Source organism: Trachemys scripta, chromosome 9 (genome assembly GCF_013100865.1).
Source record: "Trachemys scripta elegans isolate TJP31775 chromosome 9, CAS_Tse_1.0, whole genome shotgun sequence".
Lineage (NCBI taxonomy): Eukaryota > Metazoa > Chordata > Testudines > Emydidae > Trachemys > Trachemys scripta.
Genome location: NC_048306.1, coordinates 48533620 through 48559950, shown reverse-complemented (window position 1 = coordinate 48559950; position 26331 = coordinate 48533620). Strand labels below are relative to the sequence as shown.

Below are 26331 nucleotides of genomic sequence, written 5' to 3'. Positions count from 1 at the left end.
TGCTCTCATTAACCCTCTCATTGCCAGTGTGGAGCCTGTCTGCTCTATCATTGTCACCTTTGCAGAGAGCCCTGAGGTAGCAATAGTCCCAAATCTGTGAGCCATTTTGGTGAGGGCATTCATCCTCAGTTGACAGCATAGATCTTACTCTTGCTTATTCCTCCAGATGCTTCTTCTAGCTTGGAAGCATCACTTATGTACAGTGAATCACCTTCAACATTTCAATCCCCACCAACTTGGTCAGTCACTCGGGGAGTGATGACACTGTACTAACTGTGTTGAAAAGGAGACATACAGCTGACTATCATCAGCACTTCAATGACTCCACAATTCTAAAGGTTGTACAGGTCTCAGTCCTGACAAATGTTCTGTTTAATAGTGCTGCTGATACATCATTATTTTTTCTGCTTCTTTTGATTAGTAGAGCCTTCTTAGGGTATGTCTACACTACGAAATTAGTTCGAATTTATAGAAGCCGGTTTTATTGAAATCGGTTGTATACAGCCGATTGTGTATGTCCACACAATAAAATGCTCTAGGTGCTCTAGTCGGCAGACCGCGTCCACAGTACGAGGCTAGCGTCGACTTCCGGAGCATTGCACTATGGGTAGCTATCCCACAGCTATCCCACAGTTCCCGCAGTCTCCGCCGCACCTTGGAATTCTGGGTTGAGATCCCAATGCCCGGATGATGCAAAACAGTGTCGCGGGCGGTTCTGGGTACATGTCGTCAGGCCCCTCCCTCCCCCGTCACAGCAACGGCAGACAATAGATTCGCGCCTTTTTACCTGGGTTACCTGGGTTACCTGTGCAGACAACATGGAGCCCGCTCAGCACAGCTGAGCTCACCGTCACCATATGTCCTCTTGGTGCTGGCAGACGTGGGACTGCATTGCTACACAGCAGCAGCTGCTAACTGCCTTTTGGCGGTAGACGGTGCAGTAGACTGGTAGCCTTCATCGGCGATCTGGGTGCTGGCAGCCGTGGGGCTTGCCTTTTGGCAGTAAATGGTGTATTATGACTGTTAGCCGGCCTATTACAAGTCGGGTCATCGCACGTTAGCAGAGTCTTCCCTGAGCAGCAGCTCATGCAATAGGCCTGAAGACCATCGTCATACACCGCCCCGTATTTGCTGCCAAGCACCCAGAAAGATGCCGAGGGCTATCAGTCACGCTGCACCGTCGTCTTAAGATGTAAAAAAATAGATTTTCTCTGTATTCATTTGCTTCCCCCTCCCTCCGTCAAATCAACGGCCTGCTAAACCCAGGGTTTTCAGTTTAATCTTTGGGGGGGACCAGTCTGTGACAGTTGTTTGTGTCTCTCCCTGATGCACAGCCACCGTTCTTTATTTTAATTCCCTGTGCCTGTACGCCATGTCGTCACTCGGCCCCCCTCCCTCCTTCCCCTAGGCCGTCAGATACTACGTTTGCGCCACAGCTCGAGCCGAGAAGCGGTTCGCGCCTTTTCTTTGAATTCTGGGTTGAGATCCCAATGCCCGGATGATGCAAAACAGTGTCGCGGGCGGTTCTGGGTACATGTCGTCAGGCCCCTCCCCCCTCGTCACAGCAACGGCAGACAATAGATTCGCGCCTTTTTACCTGGGTTACCTGTGCAGACAACATACCACGGCAAGCATGGAGCCCGCTCAGCTCAGCTGAGCTCACCGTCACCATATGTCCTCTGGGTGCCGGCAGACGTGGGACTGCATTGCTACACAGCAGCAGCTGCTAACTGCCTTTTGGCGGTAGACGGTGTAGCATGAGTGATAGCCGTGGGGCTGGCAGCCGTAGTGCTGCATTGCACCAGCCCCTTCCAGGCGATGGTATATTATGACTGGTATCCATCATCGTCATACTGGTATGGTTGTCAATCATGGCCACCTGGGCAGACATGCTACTGTTTTGATGATGACGGTTACCAGTCATAATATACTATTTTCTGCCAATTGCCCAATATTGTCTGCTAAGCACCCAGAAGAGGCCGAGGGCGATGCTGGGTGCTGGCGGACGTGGGGCTGGCAGACGTGGGGCTGCATTGCTACACAGCAGCAGCCCCTTGCCTTTTGGCAGATGATGGTATATTATGATTGGTACCCATCGTCATCGTACTGGTATGGCTGTCACTCATGCTGCAGCGTCGGCTGCCACCTTAAGATGTAAAAAATAGATTTGTTCTGTGTTCATTTGCTTCCCCTTCCTCCGTGAAATCAACGGCCTGCTAAGCCCAGGGTTTCCAGTTTAATCTTTGGGGGGACCATTCTGTGTGACAGTTGTTTGTGTTTCTCCCTGTTCCTGTACCTGTACGCCATGTCGTCACTCAGCCCTCCCTCCCTCCCTCCCTCCCGCCCTCCTTCTCCTGGTCCATCAGATACTACTTTCGCGCCTTTTTTCTGACCAGGCGCCATAGCTAGCACTGGGATCATGGAGCCCGCTCAGATCACCGCGGCAATTATGAGCACTATGAACACCACGTGCATTGTCCTGGAGTATATGCAGAGCCAGAACATGCCAAGGCGAAACCCGGACCAGGCGAGGAGGCGATTGCAGCGCGGCGACGAGAGTGATGAGGAAATTGACATGGACATAGACCTCTCACAAGGCACAGGCCCCAGCAATGTGGAAATCATGGTGTCACTGGGGCAGGTTGATACCGTGGAACGCCGATTCTGGGCCCGGGAAACAAGCACAGACTGGTGGGATCGCATCGTGCTGCAGGTATGGGACGATTCCCAGTGGCTGCGAAACTTTCGCATGCGTAAGGCCACTTTCATGGAACTTTGTGACTTGCTTTCCCCTGCCCTGAAACGCCAGGATACCAAGATGAGAGCAGCCCTCACAGTTGAGAAGCGAGTGGCGATAGCCCTGTGGAAGCTTGCAACGCCAGACAGCTACCGGTCAGTCGGGAATCAATTTGGAGTGGGCAAATCTACGGTGGGGGCTGCTGTGATCCAATTTGCCAGGGCAATGAAAGACCTGGTGATAGCAAGGGTAGTGACTCTGGGCAACGTGCAGTCAATAGTGGATGGTTTTGCTGAAATGGGATTCCCAAACTGTGGCGGGGCCATAGACGGAACCCATATCCCTATCTTGTCACCGGAGCACCAAGCCACCGACTACGTAAACCGCAAGGGGTACTTTTCAATGCTGCTGCAAGCCCTGGTGGATCACAAGGGACGTTTCACCAACATCAACGTGGGATGGCCGGGAAAGGTACATGATGCTCGCATCTTCAGGAACTCTGCTCTGTTTCGAAAGCTGGAGGAAGGGACTTTCTTCCCGGACCAGAAAGTGACCATTGGGGATGTTGAAATGCCTATCGTGATCCTTGGGGACCCAGCCTACCCCTTAATGCCATGGCTCATGAAGCCATACACAGGCAGCCTGGACAGGAGTCAGGACCTGTTCAACTACAGGCTGAGCAAGTGCCGAATGGTGGTGGAATGTGCATTTGGACGTTTAAAAGCGCGCTGGCGCAGCTTACTGACTCGCTCAGACCTCAGCGAAAAGAATATCCCCATTGTTATTGCTGCTTGCTGTGCGCTCCACAATATCTGTGAGAGTAAGGGGGAGACCTTTATGGCGGGGTGGGAGGTTGAGGCAACTCGCCTGGCCGCTGATTACGCGCAGCCAGACACCAGGGCGGTTAGAGGAGCACAGCAGGGCGCGGTGCGCATCAGAGAAGCTTTGAAAACGAGTTTTGTGACTGGCCAGGCTACTGTGTGAAACTTCTGTTTGTTTCTCCTTGATGAACCCTCCAACCCCCCCCCCGACCCGGTTCACTCTACTTCCCTGTAAACCAACCACCCCACCCCACCCTCCCCTCCCCTCCCGCTTGCAGAGGCAATAAAGTCATTGTTTTTTCACATTCATGCATTCTTTATTAGTTCCTTACAGAGGTAGGGGGATAATTGCCAAGGTAGCTGGGATGGGTGGGGGAGGAGGGATGGAAAAGGACACACTGCATTTTAAAACTTTAACTCTTATTGAAGGCCAGCCTTCTGATGCTTGGGCGATCATCTGGGGTGGAGTGACTGGGTGGACGGAGGCCCCCCCACCGTGTTCTTGGGCGTCTGGGTGAGGAGGCTATGGAACTTGGGGAGGAGGGCTGTTGGTTACACAGGGGCTGTAGCGGCGGTCTCTGCTCCTGCTGCCTTTCCTGCAACTCAGCCATACGCTCGAGCATATCACTTTGATGCTCCAGCAGACGGAGCATTGCCTCTTGCCGTCTGTCTGCAAGCTGACGCCACCTATCGTCTTCAGCCCGCCACTTGCTCTGTTCTTCCCGCGATTCAGCCCGCCACCTCTCCTCTCGTTCATATTGGGCTTTTCTCATCTCCGACATTGACTGCCTCCACGCATTCTGCTGTGCTCTATCAGCCTGGGCGGACATCTGCAGCTCCGTGAACATCTCGTCCCTCGTCTTACGTTTTCTCTTTCTAATGTTCACGAGCCTCTGCGAAGGAGAAACATTTGCAGCTGGTGGAGGAGAAGGGGGAGGTGGTTAAAAAAGACACATTTTAGGGAACAATGGGTACACTCTTTCATTACAAGGTCGCATATTTTGGCTTGCAGGCAGCCATGGTAGGCCACAGTGTTTTGGCTTTTTTAACCTTCTTAACATGCGGGAAAGGTTGCAAACAGCAGCGCATTTCCCATATCAAGGATGAATTGGGTTGTCCATTTAAAATGGGGTTTCAATGTAAAAGGAGGGGGCTGCGGTTTCCCGGTTAACATGCGGCACAAACACAAGTAAACCACCCCCCCACACACACACACACACACACGATTCTCTGGGATGATCACTTCACCCCTCCCCCCCACCGCGTGGTTAACAGCGGGGAACATTTCTGGTCAGAAGAGCAGGAACGGGCGCCTCTGAATGTCCCCCTTAATAAAATCACCCCATTTCAACCAGGAGAGCTTTCTGGAGATGTCCCTGGAGGATTTCCGCTCCATCCCCATACACGTTAACAGACTTGCTTGCTTTTTTTTTGTAATGTTTACAAATATTTACAAAGTTACACTCACCAGAGGTCTCCTGTGTGCCCTGAGGGTCTTGGGTGAGTTCGGGGGTTACTGGTTCCAGGTCCAGGGTCACAAACATATCCTGGCTGTTGGGGAAACCGGTTTCTCCGCTTCCTTGCTGCTGTGAGCTACCTACAGTACCTCCATCGTCATCTTCCTCGTTCCCCGAACCGTCTTCCCTGTGTGTTTCTCCAGTGAGAGAGTCATAGCACACGGTTGGGGTAGTGGTGGCTGCACCCCCTAGGATCGCATGCAGCTCCGCGTAGTAGCGGCAAGTTTGCGGCTCTGCCCCGGACCTTCCGTTTGCTTCTCTGGCTTTGTGGTAGGCTTGCCGTAGCTCCTTAATTTTCACGCGGCACTGCTGTGTGTCCCTGTTATGGCCTCGGTCCTTCATGGCCTTGGAGATCTTTTCTAATACTTTTCCATTTCTTTTACTGCTACGGAGTTCAGCTATCACTGCTTCATCTCCCCATATGGCGAGCAGATCTCGTACCTCCCGTTCGGTCCATGCTGGAGCTCTTTTGCGATCCTGGGAGGACTCCATGACGGTTACCTGTGCTGATGAGCTCTGCGTGGTCACCTGTGCTCTCCACGCTGGGCAAACAGGAAATGAAATTCAAACCTTCGCGGGTCTTTTCCTGTCTACCTGGTCAGTGCATCTGAGTTGAGAGCGCTGTCCAGAGCGGTCACAATGAAGCACTGTGGGATAGCTCCCGGAGGCCAATAACATCGAATTCCGTCCACACTCCCCCAATTCCGACCCGCAAAGGCCGGTTTTATCGCTAATCCCCTCGTCGGAGGTGGTGTAAAGAAACCGGTTTAAAGGGCCCTTTAAGTCGAAAGAAAGGGCCTCGTTGTGTGGACGTGTCCAGGCTTAATTCTGTTTAACGCTGCTAAAGTCGACCTAAACCCATAGTGTAGACCAGGCCTTAGTTCACCTACTACTGCCACTTATTTCTCATCTGAAATCTGTATACTTTGACATCAAAACCCTTTTGACAGAAGCTAATTGTGAGGTCACAAATTATTGCATTGTGACTTCAGGGGAGAAATAGGTGGCTGGAGAAGCCAAAAATAGCAAAGATTCTGTTTTTTTACCTTTTGTATTTCTCATTTGCTCAAACCATGAACAGAATTATGTCAGATGAGAATTACTGTCAAACTTTCCATAGGGCATCAGCAAGTCATTAATCTATCTGGGCCACAATTAACATTTTATATCGAGAGTCACACCAAATGGGGGAGGGGAATGATATTTACAGGTTTTTTAAAAGCTAAAAAACACATTTTCAACAGTTGAGATTTCAAAGTGATTCCTGAACTGTCAGAAGAGGTAGGGCCAAAGCTGAAAAAGAAAACGTTTATATTCTCCTCAGAGTGGCTGTGGAAAAAATTGATTTCTAAATATTTTTACTTTTTTTAAAAGCTGTTTGTTAAAACCTACATACAAAATCTTGACAATCCTGTATATGGAGAACAGCATTACTAAGCCAAAGGCTTTACATATCCATCATTACTTTATACTGTGTGTAAACAGCTGGGGCTCACAAGAAGAAACTTGCTCATTAGAACTTCCCCTGGATGCATGCCCTTGAGAAACTGATGTACTGAACCCAATTTACTTAGCCTAGAATGCTGAAGGTGTGTTATTCTTTGGGGGTGATTGTGTTTGTAAAGTAGCTCAACAGTCTCTTCCTTGCTTTGGTACAAGAGTAATAAAACAAGGTGATGCACGTGAAATGGAGCTCATGTAGCACAGATCTCTGGGGGGATCACTGCTTCTGGGCCACTCTCCTATCCCGTAGGCCTGGTACACCTAAAAATTAGATGGTTCTAGCTACATTGTACAGGGCTGTGAACATGTCATGCCCTGTGCAACAGAGTTAGTTCAACCTAGCCTTCACTGTAGATGCAGCTCGGTCAACGGAAGAATTCTTCCATTGATCTAGCTACTGCCTCTCGGAGGGGTGGATTACCTACACAAACAGAAATCCACTTTCTTCAACATAGGAAACACCTCTACAACAGCTGCTGTATCACAGTTGCAGTGCCATATCTGTGCTGCTATAGCTACTTTAGTGTAGACATAGCCCTAGACACAAGATAACGGGAAGCAGGGTTGGAGACTTCCAGTAGCCCACTCCCACTTCCAAAACCAAGATTGTTCATGGGAGACTGCTAATGCTTCTCCCACGTGCTGCCCCCCAACACCCATAGATGTGACAAACGACTCCACACGAAATAAATGTCTTTTGTCGTAGACCTACCCACAACCCACTGCCACATGTACTCTTTTTATGTGAGGCAACCAGCCTTCACCCTTCCCACATACAGTACCTGCTGCTCCAAAAAGAGGCATCCCTCCATGCATACTTCCTCCTCTCTATGCCCATTTCCCTTTACTCCATATTTGTTTGCTTATTTTTTGAGAAACAGTGAGCTCCCTGGCTTCTTTGATGTGCAATGGCTTTTTGTCTCCATTGGGGACCCGAAACTCCTTTTGAATCCAACTAAATTTAAGAAAAAAACCTACAGTTCATAGGAGTAACAAATTATTCACTCTGTTTCCTTCTTCCAACATTCAGCTATCATTATCCATTATTTGTATTGTGGTAGCATCTAGGACCCCGGTTGTGGACCAGAACCCCATTACAGTAGGCACTGTACAAACCCAGAACAAAAAGACCCTGCCCTAAAGAGCGTTTACGGTCTAATACCCACAGTAAGAAAACACTATGGGTTTTACTGAATTTACTTGTTTTTAAACAGGCTAGTTTTTGAATAGGATGAAAACCCCCAAGCTAAAGCAGAGCATTGCATGTCACAGTGCTTTTGTTGAGATATAATAAAGGTTCTTCTACTGGGCACTGCAGAACCCATGTTATGAGTACTCTGGCACACCAGGGAGTAAATATTGCTCCATTTAACCTGCCAATTTTAAGCCTCAGCAGTCATGGCATCTACATAGCATCCTTCTGTGATTTGGCAGGGTCCATGTTAGAGAGCAGTCAACCAGACTCATTTTGAAGATTAATGACCCTTATCTCCTCTTATGGGAGGGTATCCTATTATCAGTCCTGTTACAAGGTGGTGGCTGGCCAGGGTAGTAGTTATCTGAATGTCTGCTAGAGCAATGGGCTGGTGTTTTTTCTGGAAATTGTGAGTATATTTCTCGGCTCTGGCTCTTTCCACAAGCATTAAACACAGCCATAGAGAACCTTTCATTTTTATTTGCATACATATTAATGATGTTTTTAAAAGGATGACTTTGGCTTTGCTTTAACTGACTTTAATGTCAAACTAAAGAAAGACTGATTCAGTCACAAAACCAGCCAGATGGCCAACCTGTTCTGTTATGATCATGAAGGAGAAAGAAACCTTCTTGTCTCAATACAGTCCTTTCTAACCAACATTATTCTATAAAACCTTTCTTACACACTAGATTTCAGAGTCTTTCGCTCTCTGGAGTTACCATGTGTCCAGAAAAGCCACTGAGAAAAACTGGGAGAAAGGTTCTCATTTTTGAGCAGCCCTTTCTTCTGAACTTGCTTCCCCTCTCAGCTGAGTCCATCCTTCAAGGGTCCCTTCAGCAGGTCAGTTACACAGCAAAATATGGCTGAGACCCAGCATTCCTTTTAACTTAGGTTGGGGCAGTGGCAGAGTTGACAACGTTCAATGTAATTGTTCCTCCATCAGAGAATCCTTTTTTCTCTTTGGAGTTAGAGGAACTCGGCAGAGCAAACACATTCCATTGGTAACAAGAAAGGCAAAAGATTGTAACCCCAGAGAGGAAAAGCAGCTTCTTAAAGATTTAAAGGAGCTGTGTCGTTGCAATATGTCCCATGTTCTTGCGGGATCTGTGCCATTTCTGCCTGAAAATATTTGATGGAAGAGGAAAGAAGCAGCCACCCCAGAGCAGCTGTGCAGAAAAGACAATTTCCTATATAGGGTAAGCACTGGAGAGAGATGGGGAAATGGGAATCCATAGAACTGCTGTGTGGAAGGATGAAAAACATATGGAGGTGGGACTGATTCAGGGTCCATTTGTGGTTGCTCCTAGTTTTTGTTGCCTGGGTCAGCAATGACCGGGACTGCTGTTGAGGCAATACTCTCTGATTTTTAAGGAGTCAGTGCTTTGTATTGCTGAACAGTGACATCTCCCTCTAATTTTGAGGGTACCGTTGACTGCCTATCATAATAGTCCTATCCAGTCCTCATTAGCTAAAATGAGAATAACTGTGTTGTGGGGCTTTAAAGGTGGGAGATCTTAAATTTGGGGGATTAGGAGATCCTCAGATATATAAGCAATTTCCCTCCACATATATATGTAACATAGACACACACACTGCCCAGAAGGAAAAGATTTGCATTTTGCTAGCTACCTTCCTTTTGAAACAGGGTAACATGGGTGACAAGTGATGAAAGCTACACAGAGAGAGCCTGAATAGTACATTCAAAGGAGGGGAAATAACTGATGTGTTGATAATGGTAACAATGGGTACCTCAGACTGTGTAGCTCAGAGAACAGCTAACTAAGGCTGTGTCTACACTTCGAGGTAGGGGTGTGACTCTTGCTCATACACACGTAAGAGTTAGCGCAAGTATAAATAGCAGTGTAGCCACAGTAGCACTGGTAGCGGCAGCGGAAGCCCGGCTGACCCACACTGATTACAAACCCACCTGCAACCGGTAAACTCTAGGAACCCATCAGGTTCTACTGGAATTATTCTCCCTCTGGTTGCTGTGAAATTCACTGGAACATTTATTCATATGAAAATCATACTGCCCTTTAATTTTCTCTCAGTGCAGTACAAGATTGGCAGTAACTTCTTATTTTGCTTTGACCAGCTTTACTCCCTTTGTGCATGGTTTATCCTTTGATCTCAGGCCATTGGTCACCTGAGGGAGAACAAAGCCAGACAAACCCCTGCAGTGTGAAGTTTGGAATTCCATTCCTCAGTGCACACAAGATTCTACATCTCCCATAAGCTTTTTAAACTAATCTTAACTCTCCTGAAATTAGCCTTTCCTGCCACATAACGCCTTGGAGCCAGATTGCAGCTGGCCCCTGCACTCAAGGAAGGAGGGCACAGAGAGCTTCCCTTCATGTGCCTCTCACACAGGAGACAGCCCCAGCTGCAGTGGCTTACTCTTGCTAGCCACACATAAAAGACCATGGCTGAGGAAAGTGTACACAGCAATGGCTGCACTCCTGATAACTCCCAGAGACTAGTGCACCATGAGGGGCAATGCCCCTGGGAATTCCTTGTGGGCTGTGTGGCTCACCACAGGCCAGCACCTTAAAGGCATAACTGAGCACTCAGCTCTCTGGGAAGAGCTTCTTAGCATCCAAAGCACTAATACGGGGAAATAGCACACCCTGCAAATGCAGAGACTCACTACTCTGCCTTGTTTGAAATGTCCAGTTGTGGAACCATAGAAATCAGAGTTGGAAAAGACCTAAAGGATTAGGTCATTCAATTCATTCCCCTGTCTGTAGAAGATTCCTTCTTATATTTTAGGATTTGGATAATGGGATCAGAATTGTTTGTGGATGATTAAATTTGAAGTATATGAATGTTGCCAACTCAAAACATTCAAAAATCATGAGTCAGGGTTTGAAATCGTGAGATTGTCTTAGAAATCATGAGATTTAAAAATCGTACCATTTGTATTCTTTTTATATGTCTTCTAATGCTGAAGTATTTAGGGTTCACATTTTCAAGCTTTTTGCTACAATCTGAGCGCTAGAAACTTACTAAAAAATAAGAAAAAGCTGAGATTCGTGGGTAATAAAATTATTCCAACAGTTGGAGGTTTAAAGAAAAAAAATATCACAAGACCTACCATACATCCATGAGAATTAGCAATTTTGCATTCCCTCTGAAGCACCTAGCATTGGCCACTGTCAGAAGACAGGATACTGGGCTAGATGGACATTTGGTCTGACCCAGTATGGCCGTTCTTACGTTCTTATGCATAAAATAGAGGTGATTGCTTGACATAAACACTGAAATAAAATAACCTCCTTCAAAAATATTGTTAATGTAAAAGGAAGTTTAAGAGCTTAAACACAAAAGTCAGGAAATTTTAAAGTAAGATTCTCGCACCTTATTTTGTTGCTTACATTGCAATCTTTCATTGTGCAATTACACAATATACAGTGTGTGTAGAAAGACAAAATGTAGCATAAGCCCTTGTAAGGCTATCAGGAAATGGTGCAGTTCATTTGTATTTGCTGAGATAAATCACTTTTCTTTTTCTAGACATCCAACTAATCATTAAGATCAGCCATTTCTATCACAGAGAAGCACATCACACATGGTCTAACCGGTCCAGATTGAGTTAGTTTTGAGATTAGAACAGAATAGGAATTTTCAGTTGCAGCCTCATGTTTCCCATAATTGATTCATCCCAGGACACACCTGTATGCCAGCAGTATCAAAAAGGGGTGGTCTAGTCCTTGCTGCACCACTGATCTGGTTTATGAACTTGGCAAGTCATAAAGCCTTTGTGTACTTCAGCTTCCATAAATTGGAGATAACACTTCCTGCCCTTATTAAAGTGCATTGAGGTTTTTCAATGAAAAGTACAGATCATTATGAATGATAAAGTAGTATGGTGCCCAGCCTGTACAACCTGTGTTATATCATCTACCCCACCAAATTGTTATTAGTTTACAGTTAGGAAATGCAGTTGTGTTGATAAGGTTGCTCAGGCAATAAAAATAAAGGAAATCACCACTTAAACCAGCATTCACATCCAGCCTCAATTTGTATGCTATCCCACCCAGATATCAAAATGCCCAAACAGCCCCATAACAGATACATTTTCAGTCTAACATAGAACCACTTCCTCACAATCATACTGAAATGCACAAGCTAAACCCCAGCCTCAAACAGATTACAATAAATTGCCTATAGACATACATGTACTGGTAAAAAGTCTAGTGTATTAGCTCAAGAGGAAAAGGGCGGAGGTTGGAGTTCAGCTCGTGAGTGATTGTCAGGAACTGGAGGTGCGCATTGTGATTGGTTCTCTGATGGAATTGAAGGTGGGTTTGTTGTGTTGCTGCGCTGTGTTGGTGTGTTTGTGTTTGCGTATGTGCATAGGTGAGTGTGTGCTAAGGGATGCAAGTTGTGTGAATGTCTTGTTTTTTAGCGATAGTGTTGATGGGAAATGCATTTAAGCAGTCTTAACAATATGACAGTGTTTTTGTGAAAACCTCATTCTTCCTTATTCTTATTCTCAAGGCTCCCCAGGAAAGGGGATGAAGTGGCTTGGGGGAATATTTTGGGGAAACAGGGACTCCAAGTGGCCCTTTTTCCTGGATTTTTGTCTAAATCACTTGATGGTGGCAGCAATACCGTCCAAGGACAAGGAAAGGATTTGTGCCTTGGGGATGTTTTAACCTAAGCTGGTAGAAATAAGTTTAGGGGGTCTTTCATGTGGGTCCCCACATCTGTACCCCAGAGTTCAGAGTTGGGAGGGAACCCTGACACCCTCCCTCCAAATCCACCTCCTCTATGGCCCCCTGTTAATCCTAGGGAGTAGGACAGGACAGGAGGGAATTATAGCCCACATAGGGTGACCAGATGTCCCAATTTTATAGGGACAGTCACGATATTTGAGGCTTTTTCTTATATAGAAGCCTATTACCCCCCACTCCCATCCCGATTTTTCAAACTTGCTGTCTGGTCACCCTAAGCCCACATTGTCAGAAACATGGAACATACAGCTGTGCTGCAGAGACAGCTGCCCCTCTAGTATTGGCTACTTCCATTCTCTGATGGGTCTGAACTTTTCTTGGTAGAGATAAGTAAGGTTTTGTTAAATGAGGGCAATAACTGTTTTGTTAAGGAGTCGCTTTTGAAAAGTGGCATATGCCCAAGGTATTTTGAAAGTGTGCATATGGGTGAAGTTCGGCGCGTCAGAGGACTGTGCTTCTTTAGCTAGACGGAGATAAAAAATGTAAGACTGGCAGAGCCAAATGTCAAATTTACAAAAGGCATCATTTAAAAAACCTTTCCTCTGCAAAAGAGCGTGACTATTTAACTCTAAAAGTTATGGAAAATTCCACTGTCCTCAGTAAAGTGATTGTATTAAATTGGGACCCATTGTTAAATCCTTAAGGAGAGAAATAGCAGGATTAAATCCTGCTTTAACTACAGATCTCAAACAGTCTTAACTCTTGAGTCACAACCAATGCCTCTGTCATAACAAATGTTCCTGTTCTGTTTGGTGTCTCCGATGCTGAAGCACTCTGAGATGATAATGTAAATAAAGCCATTAGAAGAAGGACAAACTTTTTTTTAGCTGTTTGTTTTTAAAAGCAAGAAAGAGTTTGATCTAAATCTTGGAGTCTGTAGATATAAATATATACAGTTGACAACAGCATTTCATTAAGATATATAGCTTTTGGAAAGTATTTTGTACAGTATGGTCCAAAATTGTGGATCTATTGGGAAACTTTTTGACTGTAACACTGTCCTTTGCATTTTCAGTTCTTCCTTTCAGTTGAATGCATCACATGTAATGAATTTTTAAATTTGACTAGTTGATCCCATTAAATATAACCACTTGGCAGAGCTATCAGACTGAGCTCCCTCAGTCCCTGAGACTTCATTTCCGCTAATCTCTGGGACTGTGTTCACCATGAGAAGGAGCAAAGGGGGCCAAGCAACATAAACAAATCTTGTGGATGACGTGCAGAAAATCTGCACTGAATTAAGTCAAAGGGCCAAACTGCTGAGCTTGTGGAGTCTATGCCAAGATACTTTCAGGCACTGCTGATCACTCAGGGTAATCCTGTGCACTTATATGTGTGATCATATGATCACTTCTATGCAAGGCTCCATATAATCCACAGCTGCATCTCCATATATTCCACCTCTTGCTGCAGAATTGTTCTCCAGGATCAAAGCTTTCATAATGATGGGCCTGATTCTCCACTCTCTTGCACCAGTTTTATGTTGGTGTAGCTCACTGACTTGAAGGAAGCCTTTACAGTACCTTGAAGATGTAAACCAATACAATGCATCTTCCTGAGTCTGCTTACAGCCTGAAACAAAAAGAACAGGAGTACTTGTGGCACCTTGGAGACTAGCAAATTTATTTGAGCATAAGCTTTCGTGGGCTACAGCCCACTTCATCGGATGCATGTAGTGGAAAATACAGTAGGAAGATATATATATACACAGAGAACATGAAACAACGGGTGTTACCATACACACTGTAAGGAGAGTGATCAGTTAAGGTGAGCTATTATCAGCAGGAGAGAAAAAGACCTGTTTGTAATGGTAATGAAAATGGTCCATTTCCAGCAATTGACAAGGAGATGTGAGGAACTGTGTGTGTGTGTGTGGAGGGGGGTGGGGGGAAATAAGCATAGGGAAATAGTTTTACTTTGTGTAATGGCCCATCCTCTCCCAATCTTTATTCAAGCCTGATTTAATGGTGTTCAATTTGCAAATTAATTCCAATTCAGCAGTCTCTTGTTGCAGTCTGTTTTTGAAGTTTTTTTGTTGTAATATTGTGACTTTTAGGTCTGTAATCGAGTGGCCAGGGAGATTGAAGTATTCTCCAACTGGTTTTTGAATGTTATAACTCTTGACGTCTGATTTGTGTCCACTTATTCTTTTATGTAGAGACTGTCCGGTTTGGCCAATGTACATGGCAGAGGGGCATTGCTGGCACATGATGGCATATATACACTTCAATCTCCTTGTCAATTGCTGGAAATGGGCCATTTTCATTACCACTACAAACAGTTCTTTTTCTCTCCTCCTGATAATAGCTTACCTTAACTGATCACTCTCCTTATAGTGTGTATGGTAATACCCATTGTTTCATGTTCTCTGTGTATATATATATCTTCCTACTGTATTTTCCACTACATGCATCCGATGAAGTGGGCTGTAGCCCACGAAAGTTTATGCTCAAATAAATTTGTTAGTCTCTAAGGTGCCACAAGTACTCCTGTTCTTTTTGCAGATACAGACTAACACGGCTGCTACTCTGAATTCTGAAACAATAGCTCTGAGAAATGTAAACTGCCCTGTTCATCTTGATGGGTTAAATCTCTGATCTAAGTCTGTGTATACTAGGGATACTTGTGGCAGTGTAGCTACAGCAGTGCCAGGTCCCCATGTATATGCTCTGCACTGATGTGGCTTACCCCATATTACACCAGCGACACTACTACAAATGAGATGAGTGAAGTGTCAATATTAACTATTTCACTGCTGATCATTTTAGTGGAAAATAATGTATTTAATCCCAAAGGCCCAGCTCCTCAAAGAGATTTAGGCTTCTAATTTAAAATTCTAAATCTCTTTGAGGAGCTGGGCCAGACTGCTTCCCCCTCAGCTGCCCAAACGACCAGCTTCCCCCTGATGATTTCTTCAGTGCAATTAATCATGGTCAACACAAAACTTTTGGACGTACTGAAAGCTGCCAGTGTGTGAATGTGATGTCAAAATAACTAACCTAGGGGGCTGCTGTACTGAGTATTATTAATTGACTTAATTACAGGCCTAATGTTTTCATTTAAATGAAGCTACTTCATAATTTCCAGTCTGCCCCAGCTGGCTGCTGCAGAATTGAGGAAACATGCTGTAAAATTTAGGTCCAGCTTGTTACAGAGTACATTGGGGTTTGCTGCTAATAATCATCAGAGATGGATTTTGGCTTTGCTTTATGTAAGCATTCATTTTTTGTCAGAGGCGGTGATCTGTATTAGAAATTTAGCAAACTGGAAATGAGGTGAGAATGCCCAAAGCCCTAATGGCTGCTGCTATTCTGCAGCAGGAGATGCTTTTAAAGAGTGTGTAACCTCTGACACACAGCCTGTGTATTAGTGTGTTTGTTTCCATTTGATGACTAGCATATTTTCTTATTTTCCATCTGCATTAATACATTTGTCAGCTGTACTTCAGTCCATCCCTCTCAGTGTACACTGTTCTCAGTGTAGGACTCAGCTGTGCAGTACAGTAGCAGCCGTCACTCTGACAGAGGTGCTTTCTCTTAGAAAGTTGCTCTCTGCTTTATTGGAGGGTACAGAGTGATTATTGCCAGTTTCGCCAGGAGCTCCTGTAACAAACCAACCTATTTGGGGGCATAGGGAAGGGAGTATTGCAGCAGTCCTTAAGATTTTGCCTGTGGAAGTCTGTCAGACATGAGAAGGGCTGGGCCAGTAACTTTCAACTAAGGAAATAAGAGCCAAGCTTATTCTAGCCCCAGATGTTGGTTTACTTCATTTTAAAAAAAAAATGCTAACCAGAACAAAATAAAGGGCTGTGTGTGTTTATTTCCCTCTCAGATTACCAGAAAATTTAGACTCAATTCCGATGGGAAACTAGAACAGACCGTCTCCATGGCAACCACTGCGCAGCCAATGACTCAGCACCTTCACATTACCTACAAAAAGGTGACACCTTAAAAATAGGAGAGTAGGGTTTCCCCGCAGAAAAGGCGGAGCCTGGAGCCTAAGGACAGAAGCCTATCTTGGTGATCCACATTCACACCTGATTACAGGAGGGGGAGGCTGGTGAGCTACACATGCTGTTGGGAATGTTATGCAGTTGTTTCTGTAACGGTATATATAAAAAACAAATAAAAAGCCTTTATTTTTATGGCTGTGGCTTTGAACCTTATTGCTGTGCGGGCTGTAAATTCCTCTGCTCTGGCAGTGATTAAACAAGGGGTTTCTCAGGCCTGTTCCCTAGAGAGTTAGGAGGGCTGGCAGATTCAGTCTTCTAATCTTTTATATGATCTAAACGGATCGCCACAAAAACAAAACAGGAAGATAAAAGCAGCAGCAATACAGGGTGTGACAGACAGAACTCTCCATTCCATCTAACGCAATACAGGCTAAAGGTTAGGAGAGAACACCTCCTACTGTGGGACAGAGCAAACTGCCCTGGGGCCAAAACCTGCAAGGTGCTCAGCAACCACCCAGAGGTGGCAAATACCCTCACCCCCTTTACTTCAGTCGGAGTGGAGGGAGCTGAGTAGCTAGCAGGTTGAAGCCCATAGAGGATCTGATCTGAATCACTAGGAGTCATTCCATTGCCCTCAGTGGGTTTTGGTCAGTCCCAGAAAAAGTCCCCTCCCAGTATAGGATGGAGGGAGCTCTGGAGATAAGAGCCACACCTTCTCTAGCTTAAATGCGGAACACAATAAAACTCACATTGACAGGCACATGATAAAGAAAAGTGCCAGAAGCTTTAAATAATGAGGGACTAATTTCTGCAGCATTTTCAGTGACCTTGGTGTCATGGTTCAGCCTTTGATTTAGCTGATATATAATATTAGAAATATCAGCAGGTCTTTGTGCAATGGAAATAAATGTGGATCTAAAATTAAAGCCTTAATACACATGAGGCAGTTTGAAAGATAGTGAAACAACTACCTTTTTGGTGTGGGAAAGAGGGATTAGACAAAGTTTTCTGAGACATGGGACTGAAAAAATTGTAACTCACTTTATATGAGAGGGAAAGCTATAACTTTGCCTAAACATTTCAAATGAATTTTGTTCAAGATTTCTTGATGAGCTATATGGCATGGGCCTAATTTTGGTAAGGCTGTCTGTTTGTTGTAGTAGCTATTTATTCCCTACACATTTTATTTGAACATTTACCACACTGTCAGGTTATGGAGGATTGTATAAAGTTCACCAAGACTTGTGTACAGTTGTGCCAGCCATTTTTAAGCCCGGGGGTGGGAAGGAGGGGGGCACAATGTTTGGATTCAAAGAGGTTACGCTCTTTTGTGAGGTTTTAAGCTGCCAGAAGCATATTAGATTTGAATACTACATTTTATTGTGTTTAATTGAATAGCGTGTATAGTCTTCATACCACATCTCTAAGCAACTAACCCATCTACTGCAAATTTTTACATACCAATAATCATAAATACTTAGTTTAAAAACAAAAATTTAAAGACATTATAAGTCAAGAAAACTCTGGGATAGGTGAGTAAACATGTTGTTAGACTGAGATTCTCAAAGTCATCTAGGCGGGATTTGGACACAATTTTCATTCATTTTAATTGGCCTTACGTACTGGCTTTGTACATTCTCATGAGGATATTTTTAAAAGTAGACTTAGATTTAGATTTTCAGTGTTTCTTTAAAAGAAAGAAAGAAAGAAAGAAAGAAAGAAAGAAAGAAAGAAAGAAATTGAAAAGTGAGGAGAAGTTTGGAGTTCAGATTTTACATGAGCTCTGAACTCTTTCTCCCTTGTCTCATTGTGCTATGCTTCATCCAGATAATGAAAATGCAGGTTTGATAACTGTATTCCTTTCCAGTTTTTCTGAATTATTAACAATAGGGAAAATAATGCAAATCTCAGCTCTCTCCTGTGTAAAAAAGGTAAGGTCAGCTTAGCTCTCTTAGCTGCTTTGATGGAGCTGGGATTACAGAGTCTACAACCAGTACTAGTTAGAGGGTGGTGTGCAGCTGCTGAGGTGTTCGATCCACCTCAAGATGAGAGCTGGTCAAAATATTGCTGTTGAAAGATGCTGGACTGAAAATGGCACTTTTACAAAACAATTTCCTTTGGCCAAATATTGGGAGTTTCATCGAGAGACTTCAAAAATTAAAATTACTGGGGTTTGGATTTTCATCAGGAGTGCAGAAAATTGACAAAACAAAACTTTACTTTTTGTCAGTTTTTCATGTGGGATGGGGAAGAATAAGCATTTCCCAACCAGCTCGTGAATCACAGAAAGCTCTTCTGGCTAAGGACCACAGATAAGAAATGTACGGTGGAATTTTTTTATTATTATTTACAAATAAGTTGGATGATGACTCATCAGTATCAGGTTTTCAATGGAAAGCAAATTATTAATAGTAATAATACATACAACTTACTCCTTTTTTTATTAAGCTAAATAAATTAGAGAAATTACCCAACACTCTAGGTACCCTTACCAATCACTTAAAAACACATACACAAATTTTAACCAAAAAACCAGGAGTAAGCTTCTTCCCACCCCAGATAAGGAAGAATACCCCACTGTACCTAAATATTATTCTTTGAACAGTGTAGGATTTAAGCATCTTGCTGTATCAGGGCATTGTAGTATAACTGCCATATTGTGCACTACTGCAGGTATAACATCTGTTTCACTAACAAGTATTATTGTCCATACATTACTGCATGGGGTATGAAGAGCTGCAGAGTATTGGCTTCAGGAGCAGCTGCATAAGCATTATTACTGCTCCAAAACCTCCAGTCCCAGAGAAGGAAGAGAGAATAGAGTCTGCTGTGGAACATGTTCTGCCATTCCCTGAGAGCTGTTGGTTAAAATAACTCTACCAAGTCCTATTGTGCATAGTTTTTCCAGATAAGAGATTCCCAACTTAGCAGCAGCTGCACAAAGTAGACTATAAGTATTATGATGCTAGCTTAAAATGTTAGGTGAAAGATGAACAGTGGCACTTTCAGGAGGGTCTATTGCACTTGGTTCAGGGACCATGGAATGTGAGAAGAGTGTGATCGTAAAGTCACAATCCACTACTTCAAGGATTAGAGTTCAGGGAAAACACCTTTATAAATTCCCTATTAACTGCAAAACCAGATTTTCCTCCCCATAGTGAATTTTCACAGATTTTTCAGTGAGGATGCTCCTCTTATGTCTGTCCCTGTCAAAAAACTCCCCTTCCAGGGGCAAGTGCTGCCTGTAGTCCCATGGGGGGGGGGGGACTCCATGGACTTTAATAGAAGATGTATTGTACTCACGAAGGCAGATTTTAGATACAGGTGATTTTAAAAAAATCCTTTCTGGAGCTCTTCTCAAAACAAGATTGGTAGAATGCCCCTCTCTATCACTTCACTATCAGCAGGGTTTCCTGTTTTAATCACTAGCTGCCTGTATATATAACCTCCCACTCCCACTCACACATATTCCTCTTGAGCAATGCTAGTTTGTTTGATTATTCTTATCTTTTTGTTATACTGCCTTAATTGGTGCATTTAACTCATCAAGTGCCTTAATTTAGTGCATTTTTCCTTTGTGCTAGTGCTTTACTTACAACACATCTGTAGCCTGCAGCATTGTAATTCAAAGCAGCCTCTAAATCCTAATCTAGACAAAGATTTAATGGAGCTGTGCTGGATTCGGTTAAAATGCTAGTCAAGACAAAAAAAAGGCAGGTTGTATTTTACAACATGCTAAATTAGTTGAATTAAAGCCTAGTGGGTAATCTAGGTATTACTAGTGACGTGGAGCTGGTCTACAGATTTTGTACCATTCTAACTCTTGGTTTAGAAACCAAAGTTTACTATACATTTAAGGGAATAAACTGTACTGATAAGCACTTTATACCAGTAGAACTGTCTTCACACTAAGGCATTGTACTTTACTAGATCTACTTCTGAACAGACGGTTCTAGCAATACAAAAACAACATTTAGACCAGCCTTTAAATGTTAGCTAGATCAATCTATGACAATCCTAGGCTGGGTCTACATTTAAAATTTTTGCTGGCATAGCTGTCTGTTAGGAATGTGAAAAAATAATCACATCCCTAACTGACACAGTTGTGCTGGCAATAACCCTAGTGTAGATGCTGTGATTTCAGCAAAAAAAAGTCCTTTTGTCCATGTCTTGTTGGGGGGAATTGGTATAACGAGTAGTTGCAAAAGAACTCTTGCTGGAGTGCGATGTCTACACTGGGAGGGGTTCTGGTATAGTTCTACCTGCAAACCCTTTCCAGTGTAAACAAGGCATACGGCTGCATGCAGATTCAGTAGAAGAGGTGTGATGTGGGTTACTGCTTTTATTATGTGGAGGCAGCCAGAAGAATGCTGTTTGCTTTCTTCAAGCCCAGAGCTCCATGAGTTTTCACACCTTCAGAAGGGAAAATGCCATTTTGCCCATATAAATATAGGATAAAGACATCCACCTCCCCAATATTCATGCATGTTCCTTCTCCAGAGAAACTGGTTTTCTGAGTAGTTCTAGCCTTAGGAGCAAGGCAGCTGTCAGGATCTTGACCCAGGACTAATCTGTTGGCAGTGCATCTCAGCTGAGGCTACTCAGACATTACACCTTTGGAGACAGATATTTTTTAAGATGTGTTAACTAATGTGAGTTGAACCAGGCAAACTGTAGTTTTAACAGATTAGCTGGCTGTGGTAAACCACAGAGGGGAGCTCTGCATTTACTTCACCCAGCTAATGTATAAAATCCCAGTGCAGACAAGGCAAATTGTAGTTTTAACATGTTAAATACCCTTTTTCACCAGCAGTGACCTGGCCTGAGTGTATGTCTCTCTCTGCACCACTTTAGACTGTTCTTATATTTGTTTTAAAAACACCACATTAGTTCACAGAAGCCAAACTCCTTCTATTTTTATTGTCTATCACAAGATAAAATTGCAAGTCAGACTTTATAATTTGCTAAAGGAGAAATATTTGTCACTCTTGATACAGTTTTTCCCATTCACAACATGCTACTCAAATGACTTTTCTCCACATTCCCCCCACCCCATATTGTACTTATATGCTCTTGTTTTTTGGCTCCATCTGAATCTCCTTCTAGAGAAAAAATTCATCATTATAATGCTCAAACAAAGTTGTCATGTGAGAAGTGATGCTTTGCTCCTATCATTTTGTTCAGCTTTGTAAATCACACTGATTTCTAAACAGTCTCTGCCCCTGCTGTCCCCTTTGCAATTCTTTGTTACAATACAGTAAGTTGGTCAGTTAAAGCATGCCGTATCCCCCAGATTGAGTTGTTCTAGTAGCCCTTACACTCCCAAAGTCACAACTGGTTTGTAAATTACTTTAGCAGGGGCATCAGCTGAAGAGGGCAGCTCAGTCAAAAATCCACCACTTCACAGCCTACAAAGATATTCCCACAACCACAATGTACCATGCACAAGGGCACAATGGTCAGACTTGGGTACAAAGGTGAAGACTGCATTAGCCACTGATATACTGAGAAGATCCTAACAAAGAGGACTATGGGAATTAAAGGGACAATCCATCTTTCAAGTGAGGGACACATTTTTTTCCTCTGATACAAGCTCCGTGTCCCCCCAGTTTCCCTGATACAGAAGTGCAAGTGTGTGACATGACCAGAAAATAAATACACGTATGAATATCCATGCCACACACAAGTAAGAGATTAGCCCATCAGTCTGCCCTGGGATGGGCTTTGACCTGGCCATGTAGAAGTCACCAAGGAGAACAAGGGCTGCAACGGATTACTCTGAGTGTGAGAGAAGCCTCCTGTCACAGAGGAAAGGATGTTTACAGTTGGGTAGCTGCTCCCTGCTGAAGGAAGAGGAGAGAAATGTTTCTGTTGGTCCCAGCCTCTCTTCTCTTCCTCCTCTTCAGCATCAAACAGGTCTATGGTTACTGTTGCTTCTGGGTGGGGGAGGAGCTGGGGCTTGGGGCCGCATTTGGTGACTGGAATCATCTCTCTGGTAACAGCACAAAGAAGATGGCCTTCAGGAAGTGACCAAAACTACAAATGGCAGCCACAAGCCAATGGGAGCGAAGGCTGGGATCAGTATTCACCACACATTTTGTGATGTCTTCCTAAGGAGAAGGAAACAGAGATCATCAGAATACACAGAACCACACTCTCCCCTACCACCTTCAATAGCATATCCTGGTCTCGTAGACTGTCTCACACCATGCCTCCTGCTGGGTGAAGCTGGGACCGGCTCACCACTGCCTCCAGCCAGCAATACAACACCATTTCCCCTGTGGTGCCTCCTTGCAGCAACATGAGTGCTATGAGCACCATCTCTGGCATTGCCACCCCTTGTAAGCTGTTAAATGATGCCTGAAGGCACTATTGAGCTCTGAAAGATTTATTCATCTCATTCTGCACCATCTTCATTCACACTGTCTTCCAACTGGGTTGCTGAACATTCTGTTCATGTGACAGCAAAATAAACTCTCCCCCCTTTCAAAAAGGACATCCTCAGTAATACCCTCTTCACCCACCTTCCTGCCTCCTTAGTAACAACCAGATTCTGCGCAAAGATTGGGCTGCTTAATTTCAGCTCAGATTGCTTTTACTTTTTCTCTTGCCTTAATGTTTTATTTGGATCCCAGTTGGCCAAATCAACCCCCCTGTCTTAAGCGTTGTCTGTTGACATGTGTGCATTGGCACGGATGCCTCCTAGACATGTGGGCTGACCTCAAAACTAGCTGCCCAGAGTGATCCTTAAGTAGTTAGGGGAATGTAAGCTGACCTGGGGAGAGAGGGGGAAACCAACCTAACAGCAAATTCATGTTAGAAGGGATATCTTCTGGCACTGAAAAGGTGAGGGTGGAAAACCTTTAGAGGGCTGGGGCAGGACTGTGTTGCACAGAAAACTGCATCTTTGGAGAAAAACTCAAATGTAGATTGTCCCAGCAATGCAAAATAGCTGGCTTTGTGAACTGAGTCAGGAGATCTGGATTCTCTTTCAGCTTCTGCCATAGATTTCCTGGTGACCTTCAGCAAATTAACATGTCCCAAGTGGTTGTGGAAGTGGCCACAGATTTCATGATGCCCAATTTATGACACAAGACCAGTATTTTCTCACAATGCTACAGTCTTAGTCTTTGGGGGCTTCAGACTCTCAGCACCTTTGAAAATGAGCCCCCATGTGAATCTCAACTTGGTCACCTAAAGCTAGTGGGAAGTTTGGGCCTTATTCTGTGCCTCGAGTTCCCCATCTGTAAAATGAGGCTACTGCTGACAGAGCTCATGGAAGTATTATGAGGTTTAATTCAGTAGTGTTTGAAGAGCTGTCTGAGCCTCTTAGATGGAAGGCAGTGTAGAAAAATAAAGTATTATGTTATAACCACACCCTTGCCTTTCCCAGTAGCCTGGCCTCCCAGGTTTAGGATTACCTCAGTTTTTCATACACCCAACAATCCATTCCTAGAGCATTCCAACACTCTTAACAGGGAGCTCTGGTGAGCAGGGGTTGATGTAGGGTTTGCACCTATTGAAGGCACTGCTTGTTGAGGCACTGACATCAATGGGAGCAGAATTGGGCAGAATTCCCTTCATGGGGAATTGTGATATGAACTATCCGAAACAATGTAAAGGTATATGCAAAACCCTACATTAATGCCAACTGTGCCTGATGTCATAAGAGTTAGGAAAATCAGAGCTAGTGTGCCAATGGCAACCTTAGTGCAGCATTGTGAGAAATCTACATTCCAAGATGGGTCTTATAGTCCATGCAAAGTGAGGTCTTACACTCAAGATGATGGCATTTCTTTGTTTGTCTGGATGTAAATTAAAGAGGGAGCTTTTGAATGCTCCATCTCATCAACTTCAAAATTGCATGGAATGGTCTGGGTATCAATGGGCAGAAGTCTATTGATTTTGGTGAAATTGAAGAACCAGAAAGGGGAAATGGGGGACACTTGGCGCTCCTGACATCTGATTAGCAGAGCAAAACTTCAGCCACTTCTGTAATTGCTTAGAGATCTAAGAACCAATTGATGGGAACCATTAACATCTTCCAGTATAGCAATACCTATCCCCATCTCAGCTCTGTCCATCCCCCCAATTGAATTTAAAATGGTGACACCCTGAATGACTTCTCTCTGACAGAAAGAAAATAAATAAAAATGGTGTAGGGGTGAGGAAGGAGGGAATAGGAGGGTATGCAGGGCATACAGAACCCCTGGCACAGGGGGAAAGCAGGGGGGCACATACAGAGCCCCTGCTATGGGGACTGGGAGAGAAGTAAGGTGTCCTTGGTGTGTGCAATGAAGTGTGTGCCCCCCTGCCCTCATTGTTATATAATCACTCTGGATGCAGCAATGCTACCTGTGTGTATCTACGATTCTTCAACAAGGTGACGTTTAAACATCAGTCAGGAGCAGAAAGGTTGTTGCAATTAATCTGAATAATTTAGATTACTAAGGGCCTGAATCTGCCACTCTAAGGCAATTAAAGTGGTTCACTAGTGATAAACTAGGTTCACCAGGGGAAGGAGACCAAAGCCCTGAGATAAGTGAGGAAGTGGAATGCCAGGAGGAAGCATGAGCAGGAGAGCGCAAGAGGGGAGGACTCCTGCCTCACACTGAGAAAGCAGGACGATCAGCGAGTTATCTTAAGTGCCCATACACAAATGCAAGAAACTTGGGAAACAAGCAGGGAGAACTGGCATAGTCAATGAATTATGATGTGATTGGAATAATAGAGACCTGGTGGGATAAATCAAATGACTGGAGTACTGTCATGGATGGACATAAACTGTTCAGGAAGGACTGGCAGGGCAGAAAAGGTGGAGGAGTTGCATTGTATGTAAGAGCAGTATGACTGCTCAGAGCTCCAGTATGAAACTGCAGAAAAACCTGAGAGTCTCTGGATTAAATTTAGAAGTGTGAGCAACAAGAGTGATGTCATGGTCGGAGTCTGCTATAGACCACCAGACCAGGGGGATGAGGTGGACGAGGCTTTCTTCCGGCAACTAACAGAAGTTACTAGATCACAGGCCCTGGTTCTCATGGAGGACTTCAATCACCCTGATATCTGCTTGGAGAGCAATACAGCAATGCACAGACAATCCAGGAAGTTTTTGTAAAGTGTAGGGGACGATTTCCTGGGGCAAGTGCCGGAGGAACCAACTAGGGGCACAGCTGCTCACAAACAGGGAAGAATTAGTAGGGGAAGCAAAAGTGGATGGGAACCTGGGAGGCAGTGACCATGAGATGGTCGAGTTCAGGATCCTGATACTAGGAAGAAAGGAGAGCAGCAAAATACGGACCCTGGACTTCAGAAAAGCAGACTTTGACTCCCTCAGGGAACTGATGGGCAGGATCCCCCGGGAGAATAACATGAGGGGGAAAGAAGTCCAGGAGAGCTGGCTGTATTTTAAAGAATCCTTATTGAGGTTGCAGGAACAAACCATCCCGATGTTTAGAAAGAATAGTAAATATGGCAGGCGACCAGCTTGGCTTAACAGTGAAATCCTTGCTGACCTTAAACACAAAAAAGAAGCTTACAAGAAGTGGAAGACTGGACAAATGACCAGGGAGGAGTATAAAAATATTGCTCAGGCATGCAGGAGTGAAATCAGGAAGGCCAAATCACACTTGGAGTTGCAGCTAGCAAGAGATGTTATAAGTAACAAGAAGGGTTTCTTCAGGTATGTTAGCAACAAGAAGAAAGACAAGGAAAGTGTGGGCCCCTTACTGAATGAGGGAGGCAACCTAGTGACAGAGGATGTGGAAAAAGCTAATGTACTCAGTGGTTTTTTTGCCTCTGTCTTCACGAACAAGATCAGCTCCCAGACTGGGAGGAGGTGACCAGCCCTCTGTGGAGAAAGAAGTGCTT

The 26331-nt window shown here is 44.3% G+C and overlaps 2 protein-coding genes across 7 annotated transcripts in view; one reads left to right on the top strand and one right to left on the bottom strand.

Annotated features, from left to right (window-relative positions):
* Positions 1 to 26331, top strand: part of THAP4 (THAP domain containing 4) — an 87842-nt gene that overhangs the window by 47783 nt on the left and 13728 nt on the right. For 3 of the 4 annotated variants that reach the window (XM_034780906.1, XM_034780904.1, XM_034780907.1), the window contains one exon: positions 16344 to 16656. The exons of the other annotated variant lie outside the window; for it this stretch is intronic. In XM_034780906.1, the coding sequence (XP_034636797.1) occupies positions 16344 to 16463 (120 nt within the window). In that variant the 3' untranslated portion in view covers positions 16464 to 16656. Of the gene's footprint in view, positions 1 to 16343; positions 16657 to 26331 lie in introns of those variants that run through there. 4 annotated transcript variants of the gene reach the window in all.
* The window catches only part of BOK (BCL2 family apoptosis regulator BOK), a 39046-nt gene continuing 31509 nt past the window's right edge, over positions 18795 to 26331 (bottom strand). For all 3 annotated transcript variants that reach the window (XM_034780914.1, XM_034780912.1, XM_034780913.1), the window contains one exon: positions 18795 to 22574. In XM_034780914.1, coding sequence (XP_034636805.1) covers positions 22449 to 22574 — 126 coding nt within the window. In that variant the 3' untranslated portion in view covers positions 18795 to 22448. The remainder of the gene's footprint in view (positions 22575 to 26331) is intronic.